Source organism: Palaemon carinicauda, chromosome 26 (genome assembly GCF_036898095.1).
Source record: "Palaemon carinicauda isolate YSFRI2023 chromosome 26, ASM3689809v2, whole genome shotgun sequence".
NCBI classification, from domain to species: domain Eukaryota; kingdom Metazoa; phylum Arthropoda; class Malacostraca; order Decapoda; family Palaemonidae; genus Palaemon; species Palaemon carinicauda.
The window spans coordinates 86,723,636-86,733,294 of record NC_090750.1 but is presented as its reverse complement, the minus strand read 5'-3'; the positions used below and the strand labels follow the sequence as shown (position 1 = coordinate 86,733,294).

The window sequence follows — 9,659 nt, the reverse complement described above, 5'->3', positions numbered from 1 at the left end:
ATAGGAAAAGAGAGAGAGACGGCAACAGGCTAATCACCATGACAACGGCTTACTTCATGTTTAACATGGATGCATTATTTCTCTCTCTCTCTCTCTCTCTCTCTCTCTCTCTCTCTCGTAATTGTTGTTGTGCTGTTAGATTGGTTCTTTTGTTTATATTTCGTTATTCTACATTGGCTGTGAGACAAGCAAACCTTGATTACTTCATTTATTAAGAAATGGTTGCTATTTATTATTATTATTATTATTATTATTATTATTATTATTATTATTATTATTATTATAACAATAATAAGGTAAGCTATAACCCTATTTGGAAAAAGCAAGATGCTCTAAGCCCAAGGGCTTCAACAGGGAAAGTAGCCCAGTGAGGAAAGGAAATATGGAAATAAATAAGCTACAAGATATTATGATATCTATGCCAAATTTAAAATAGTAGTCGTGTGTACAGTGTACAGTATGACACAACATGATACATTCCAGAGGATAAGTGATGGCGATTAGTTACAAAACGGAAGATGCGACTGCGACCCCTACACCCCATGGGAGAGTAGATCATGTTCTTACCGTAGCGTTAGCTCTTGTAAGCTACTGTAGTCAATTTTATTTTAGCGAGGCAGATTTGCAGTGACGCGCATCGGTGCCCTTTTAGCTCGGAAAAGTTTCCTGATCGTTGATTGGTTGGACAAGGTAATTCTAACCAATCAGATAGCAGGAAACATTTCCGAGCTAAAAGGGCACCGCTGCGAGTCTGTGCGTATGCGCCTGATTAAAAAAATTGACTATAGTACCCATATATGTCTTTGATAACGAAATGCCATAAGAATGAGTATTCAGAGTTTTATTAAACCTGACAGGGTATTATTTGACAACTTATCGACATTGAAGCCATTCGTAATACATGGAGCATTTTTCGAAGAATCGATTTCTTATAGATTAGGATATAAATTGCTTCTATTTTATGTTGCTAACGCATCTTATTATGGTAAGAAGAGAATAATCAAGGTTTAAAGTTTATGTGGGATGGCATCTAGATGCATCTTGTTTTAAATTTTAAACGGAATATCTTGCATTAGTTATTATTCCTGTGAATAGTATTAGTGACGTAATATGAAATGAATAGGTAATGAAGTTGTTTATTATTTTATTGAATAATGAATGTATTTTTTCTTTTACAGGTAATTTTACTTTCTACAATAATTTATAGGTTTCAGCTAATTTTCAATGCAGATATTAAGTAATGGATGAAACTGTTTTTTTTTTCAACTTTTCGAATAGACACTTTCTTCCATTACGTTTATCAAAAAGTAATTAAATTTAATATTTTATTTTTTATTTTTAGAAACATGTTTACTAATTACTTTCCCCTTTTTCTCTCATCGAAGTCGCCGCTACTGACAGTTCTTCCACTACTTCTGGTACGGCCAGCGGTTCCTCTTCAGGTTCCACAAATACAGGTTCCACAAGTACAGGTTCCACAAGTACTGCCAGTCCAAGCGGGAAAGGTACCACTGACACAAATTCCACCACCGCTGGATCATCTTCATCTTCATCCAAATCATCCTCATCCACACTATCCTCATCCTCACAGACAACAACATCCAAGACTAGTGGGACTAACTCTGTAGCTACGACCACAGCTGCTTCTGTAACTTCTACTGCTACCGGGAGCACAACTGTTGCTCCTGGTGTGACGACCTCCTCCTCCTCCTCCACTTCCTCCACCTCGTCTGGTACCGCCACCACCACCCTTGCTGGCTCAGACTCTACCAAAGAATCCAATGGGAATGGAGTTGGAAAGGGACAGCAAGGTGAGATGACGACATCCCTAACCCTACCATATTTTTGACATTTACTTTTTTTTTAGTATGGAGGAAGTTTTACCTTTTTTTGTAGCAGTTTTGCCAAAAAAGAGGTCAGTCCTTGACCTAGGAATTTTTACTTTCTGTAACGTGTTTTAAGAAAAAAGAGAGAGATATCAAACATTGGCTTAGGAATTTTTACTTTCTGTAACGTGTTTTAAGAAAAAAACAAAAAAGATATCAAACCTTGGCTTAGGAATTTTGCCCTTTTTTTTTGTAGCAGTTTTGGCCAAAAAAAGAAGTCAGTCCTTGACCTAGGAATTTTTACCAAAAGAAAAAAAAAAGGAGATCAAACCTTGGCTTAGGAATTTTGACTCTTTTTGTAATAGTTTTGCCAAAACAAAGAGGTCAGTCCTTGCCCTAGGAATTTTTACTTTCTGTAACGTGTTAAAAAAAAAAAAGAGAGAGAGAGATCAAACCTTGGCCTAGGAATTTTGACTCTTTTTGTAGGACTGTTGGCATAAAAAAAAAAGAGGTCAGTCCTTGACCTAGGAATTTTTACTTTTTATAACGTTGTCAAAAAAAAAAAAAAAAAGACAAATCATTGGCCTAGGAATTTTGACTTTCTGTACCAGTTTTTCCAAAGAAAGACGCAAATTCTTATCCTAGGAATTTTGACCCTTCTGTAGCAGTTTTGCCAAAAAAAAAAAAAAAAGCATTCCTTGGCCTAGAAATTTTTACTTTCTATAACAATTTTGCCCAAAAAGGGACTAATCCTTGGACTAGGGATTTTTACTCTTTCTGTAGCAGTTTACTCAAAAAGGTAACAATCCTTGTCCCAATATCTCTGAAATCCTTGGTCAAAACAGGTAATACTTAATATGGTTAAATCAAATTGAAGGTAATGCTTTGGACTGAGTAATATGGTAAGAGACCAGTGATGAATAAAATAGCTTTAAATGTATATATTGACTGATAACAAAGTTATGTATCATAGAAATATGATTGATGGCATAGAAATTTTCTATATAATTTTTGATCTGGTATAAAATAATGTTCATAAGTACAGTATGGGATAATATATATATATATATATATATATATAATATATATATATATATATATATACTGTATACACACATTATATATATGTATATGTACAGTATACACACACAATATATATATATATATATATATACACATTTATATATGCATATATATGTATATATACATATATATATACTGTGTGTATATATATTTATATATATACTGTATGTATATATATATATTATATATATATATATATATATATATATATATATATTATATATGTATGTATATATATATATATATATTATATATGTATGTGTATAAATATATATATATGTATATATATATATAAATATATATATATTATATATATATATATATATATATATGTATATATATAAATATATATATATATATATATATGTATATATATAAATATATATATATATATATATGTATATATATAAATATATATATATATAAATATATATATATATATATATAAATATATATATATATGTAAATATATATATATATATATATATATGTATGTAAATATATATATGTATAAAATATATATATATATATATATATATATAGATATATATATATATATATATATATTATGTGTTGTGTATATATCAGAAGATAAGTAAAGGTGGTTGGTCAGAAAACGAAAAATATGACCCTTACACCTCACGAGAGTTTTTTGCTGTTATGGTAATTCCCTCCTTAGGCCTAATGACAGTTTTGGTGAAATAGCTTACATAGGTCCACAGGATGTTCTTAATCAATCACTTTATTCAATCTTAGGAGGATTTTGTATTTCCATTCCTTATGAAACATCCTCTAAGGTAAGAATTTTGTAATTCTCTGTGATGGGCTTTTGAATATATGAATAATAACTGGAAGGTCTAGACGTCTGCAAGTGTATTAGAAAAACTGATTCAGAAACCAGACGGAAAGAGACATGATGACATATTAAATATATCTTTAATTAAAGACATAATTTGGGAATTGGCACTGACAATTATATGCTTGACAAAGCTAAGATATTTTCCTTTATTTAGTCTTTAAAGATCACTCAGATATTTGCATTTGAGTAAAATATGCAAATAAAGACAATAACTTCTTGCAACTAAGTGTCCAATCCAAAGTATATGAGATGACATTTGTTATGAAAACCGATGTTATCGAAAATTTATGGGATATTCTTATATCCCTTTTCATAAGAAGGACAACAAACAAAGAAAACATTCACACAGACCACCGTTGAGGAGGACTTTGCTCAGTACACAAATTTTCAAAAAAATTAACATTTCTGATGTTAATGTGACTTTTTGACTGGATAGAACTCCTTATATGGAATACAACTTCAAAATTCCATTTCTTGAAGTGCTTAGATATTGTCCCAGACCTGTACCATATAACTTCCTTTGAATTGCAGGAGACTTTGAGGCCCCCCCCCCCCAACAAAACTCTTTCTTGAAACATGCTCTCACAGAGCTTTTTTCCCATAACTACAAGTCGACAGAATATCCACACATCATATTAACATTAGTGCCACCTGTCATCTTAGCTTGTTCTACACAAGCTCACTACATGGGAATATGTATCCACTAGGCCAGTACTGCATGAGCTGGTCTGTTTACTTGTTCGTCAAAGCAAGAAGCCACCACTGGTGTCGTGAGGCATATGCAAATACATGTTGTGTTTACGGCTTACAGTGTATTTGTTCAATAATGTTTGTTATGTCCGTGTTTGTCTCTTGTCCTGTCCGGTTGGGGTCTTGGCTGGCCACTGCTAAAGTTATTAAAATGACTTAATTTTCCCAAATCTGCTCAAGATTAAGGGTTAATACGTTGCAAAAATAAATTAGATTCGTGACATATTTTGTTGAAAATTCCCTAATACTTGATATCAGTTTAGTAAGTGAATGATCTCTATAAAGCAAAAGTTAAGAGAATTCTCTCATGAAAAGGATTTGAAAGAGAAGCATTCTATTAATGTTGTTACTCACTGTAGTGCAGTTGTCGTTATTATTATTATTATTATTATTATTTTTATTTTTATTAGCTAAGCTATAACCCTATTTGGAAAAGCAAGATGGTATAAGCCCAAGGGCTCCAACAGGGAAAAATAGCCCAGTGAGGAAAGGAAATAAGGAAATGGATAAACTTCAAGAGAAATAATGAACTATTAGAATAAAATATTCTAAGAACAGTTACATTAAAACAGATCTTTCATATATAAACTATAAAAAGACTTATCTCAGTCTGTTCAACATATAAACATTTGTTGCAAGTTTGAACTTATGAAGTTCTACCGATTCAATTACCCGATTAGGAAGATCATTCCACAACTTGGTCACAGCTGGAATAAAAACTTCTAGAATACTGTGCAGTATTGAGCCTCATGGAAAAGGCGTGACTATTAGAATTAGCTGCAAATTGAGTATATTTAGCTTTCGTTTTTAACTTTTTATGAATAAACCCATAATCTTGTAGAACAGTTGAGGCATAGTGGTTACTGAAACTAATAACTCGTTCAAGGTAAGTCAGTCCATGTGAGATTATGTTCGTGTCCATGTGGCATGCATTTATATATGTTATATGTATCAATCACATGAATGATCGTTATATGTGATGAATCTGTCATAGTTCTGTAGTTTTGTCCATGTGTTATCTGTGATTCCTGTGTATTTACGTAATATGTGGCCGATGAACCTTTAGGATCTGTGAACACACTGAAACGTTGATTTTGTTTGTGTGTTTTTTGTGTATTATTGTTTTGTAAGTCTTTGTTTCTCTTGATTAATATTTTGGTTTATATCTTAGTCACTAAATGATAAAGAGCCATTAAAATAATAGGAAATTCCGTTTTCTTGTCTTTGAAATAAGAACCTAATTAACAGTAAAAAATAAAAGTTTTTTTTTATTAAAACCAAGTTCGTGTCTGAAGTGATGCCACTGTTTTTATTAGAATCAAGTAGTCGAGTAACAAAATAGAAATATTGGTATATTGCATCGTTTTTTATCAAGCTGATTAATATTTTACGTGACGTTCATTTAAATTTAAAGCTTAAAAAAAAGTAAATTTTCAAGTATAGAGAACCGAGCAGTCATTAATAACTCGCTTTTTCAAATGCTCAATATTTCAAAGTGAAGTAATGGTACACCATCGATGGAATGTGTAACTTTGATGCTATATTTTTCCACGTCGTCGGACCACCAGATATATAATCCTAGATATGCGACTCTTGATTCCGCTCTCATCTTTGGCAGCATGATTCACTCTGTGCTGCCTGTGGCGACTATCAATTTCTTTAACGATCTTGAGATGGCCAAGAGTGATTTCGCGTTGTTTTTTTTTTTCTTTTTCACATTCGAATTTCGCTAGCGCTGTCGCAGAGCGGGATGCCATATTATTATTATTATTATTATTATTATTATTATTATTATTATTATTATTATTATTAACTAAGCTGTATCCCTAGTTGGAAGAGCAAGATGCTATAAGGCCAGGGGCTCCAACAGGGAAAAATAGCCCAGTGAGGAAAGGAAATAAGTAAACATAAACGATATGAAAAGTAATGAACAATTAAAATAAGATATTTTAAAAACATTATCAACATTCTTGATATTTCCGGCCTAATTTCGAGGGATTCTTTATATTTTTTCATAATCTTGTATGATGAGTTGAGCATTCGTATTATTCTTATGCGTGTTCTAAATACTTATCTAAATTTTAAACTTTATTATCCGGAAACAAAGAGGTTTGTGGTTTTAATTCTCATGGCTAGTACACTTGTAACGTTTATGCCTAGCATTCGCATGGCGGCAGATCGATCCCACCCGGGACCATGAGTTTATGCTGTTTACTGGGGAGACCACTGCTGCGGGCTTGCCCGACTGACGTTCTAGTGAACATCTATTCCGATGAAACTGGAACTGAAACCAGACACCTTTAAGTATACATTGTTAAAAAATTGCCGCAAAAACTGTAAAAATCCTGTAACAAATGTTGTCACGCATTTACAGATTTAAAAACGGATATATTGACGTAAAGGAGTGATATTACGGTCACCAACCCGTAAAATACAATAACTAAGTTGTGTTAAAATTACGGCCGCCTGTATTTTACTGAAATACGGCTGAGAACCGTATATTTTTACAGAGCATTTCCGAAAAAAAAAAACTACGGATTTTTTTTAACAGAGTAGTAACTATAGTCCATTTCTTTTAGCGATGCATATTTGCACCGACTCGCGGCGGTGCCCTTTTAGCTCGGAAAAGTTTCCTGATCGCTGATTGGTTAGAATTATCTTGTCCAACCAATCAGCGATCCGGAAACTTTTCCGAGCTAAAAGGGCACCGCTGCAAGTCGGTGCAAATATGCATCGCTAAAAGAAATGGACTATAGTCATGTATTTATTAGTATTCATTTTGTTTTGCTTGTAATCCACGATAGTCAGTTGAAATTTGATGCAAGTTCGCTCAATAAATAATCTTTAATTCGTATTGGAAATACTCAGCCTGATGAGATTCGATTGGCAATTCCATTAACTATCGACTTCGCTTTTGTTGTGTTTAGTTTATTCAAGAAGCTGAAAGAAGTAAAAAGATGTATTGAAATTTCTTTGATGCTTTACTTAAAGAAATACTTCGTTAAGTTGAATTTTTTTTTTTTTTTTATTTTTAAGATTATTTTGTAATGTTTCTTTAAAAGAATGTTGTCATAATAAATTTAACACCCTTGAAGTTCCCTTTAGTAAAAATGTATGATTTTGAGTACTTTTTTTTTATTTTTTATGTATACTGTATGTAATAGATAAAAAATCTTGTACAATGGATTAAATTTTTTTTAGTAAAAATCTGTGATTTTGAGTACATTTTTATTTTTCATATATAAGTAATATATGAAAATCTTTTTCAATGGATTAAATTTTTTTCTATTTTAATCAGCAGTTAGATTAATAATTTAAAGTGGTTTTTGTGAATTCAAATACGTAGCTCTCTCAAACCAGAATCAGAATAATAACATAAGAAAACTAATCTTTTTTTCTTTCTTTCGTCCCGTTTATTTCGATTATGAACAGATGAATCAACTGCAGCATCCACCACCGCATCGGTCACCGGATCCACTACCGCATCGGTCACCGGACCCACGACCGCATCGACCACCGGATCCACTAACACCGGATCCACTACTACCGGTTCCACTACCACCGGATCCACTACCACCGGATCCACTACCACCGGATCCACCTCCACTTCTACCACCCCTGCAGCAAGGTAATGTGATCTATGATATTTCATCTTTATTTTTAACGTCTTAATTTCTTACTTAAGCAGTTGTGTTCTTTGGGCAATCAAGGAAATATGTTTTATAGTATCATATATATATATGTATATGTATGTATATATATATATATATATATATATCTATATATATATATATATGAATATCTATATATATATATATATATATGAATACATATATATATATATATATGAATATATATATATATATATATATGAATATATATATATATATATATATGATATATATATATATATATGATATATATATATATATATATGATATATATATATATATGATATATATATATATATGATATATATGTGTATATATATATATATATATATATGGCCAGCCTGGATCGACATGTCTGAGGCCTTGGTTGTGTAGTGGACTAGAAATATCTGCATATATATATATATATATATATATTTATATGTATGTATGTATGTATGTATATATATATATATATATATATATTATAAATCTGATCATCCCCATTTTTTTATCGTTATGAATTTTTGTTTTAGATTCTACATTCGATCATAGGAGTGAATTGTTTTTAATTGGCTCTCTTAGTTTGCTTTGATTTCGGTCTTAGCAAAGTTTAGAAGAATTTTTTAATTTAATAATTTTTTTTTCCAAAACTATTATCTTCATATTTTATTTTTTTTTATGTGAATGTATGGTAGACCTTTTTCAACAATGCTCTCATGTGAATGTGATATTATGAGTCATCGTCTTGTGAAATGTTATTTTAGCATTTTGTGTTAAGATCAAAAGGTTTCTTATTCTTTTATTTTGTAGGATTTTAGTTACTACAGTAGTAGAATTCCTTAAGCGATTTCAGCAGCTCGGTATTGAAACTACATTAACTAAAGTCAAAGGGGAAAAAGTAATGACTTTATTTAGGAATATAATATCAAAGAAAGACAAACTCGGTAGGAATGGTAAGCTCCGACCAAAGGATACAAAAGCAAGGTCTAGATGAACGAGCATCCCATTGTGTAAGGCAAAGATTGTGGTGAAAGCCGAATATTTTATTGCCTCCGCCAAAGAAGTTAGGAGGAGGTCATGTTTTCGCCCCCGTTTGTCAGTTTCTGTTTGTTTACGAAATAACTTCCTGGCCACAATTTTATTCCTAGAGTAGGGAAACTTTCATGGATTAATTGTTATGTTGAGACATAAAAGTGATTAGATTTTTTAAAGTACTAGGTCAAAGGTCAAGGTCAAGGTCGCGTAAAATGTCGACTGAATTAACCCTTACCTTAACCCCAAGTTCGCACATGATTGTCACAGACTTCAAATACGCCTACGGTCTAAATTGATTCTGGGAAAGGCAAGCTGGTTTCGAGAAATAAGCTGCCGTGGCGGAGGTCTACACTCTGAGGGCTTATCTAGTTTTATTATCTTATCAATAGATCTGTCATTAGCTCCAATGTCTGGCAATCTATCGATGAAATGTCATTATTATGTTGACCTTTT

At 31.8% G+C, this 9,659-nt stretch overlaps 1 protein-coding gene across 1 annotated transcript in view; it reads left to right on the top strand.

Moving 5' to 3' along the window:
* The first annotated feature begins 493 nt into the window (after nucleotides 1-493).
* Nucleotides 494-9,659, top strand: part of LOC137620047 (uncharacterized) — a 443,557-nt gene continuing 434,391 nt past the window's right edge. Inside the window, exons 1-3 of the mRNA XM_068350326.1 lie at nucleotides 494-593; nucleotides 1,386-1,811; nucleotides 7,951-8,146. Of these exons, the coding sequence (XP_068206427.1) occupies nucleotides 494-593; nucleotides 1,386-1,811; nucleotides 7,951-8,146 (722 nt within the window). The remainder of the gene's footprint in view (nucleotides 594-1,385; nucleotides 1,812-7,950; nucleotides 8,147-9,659) is intronic.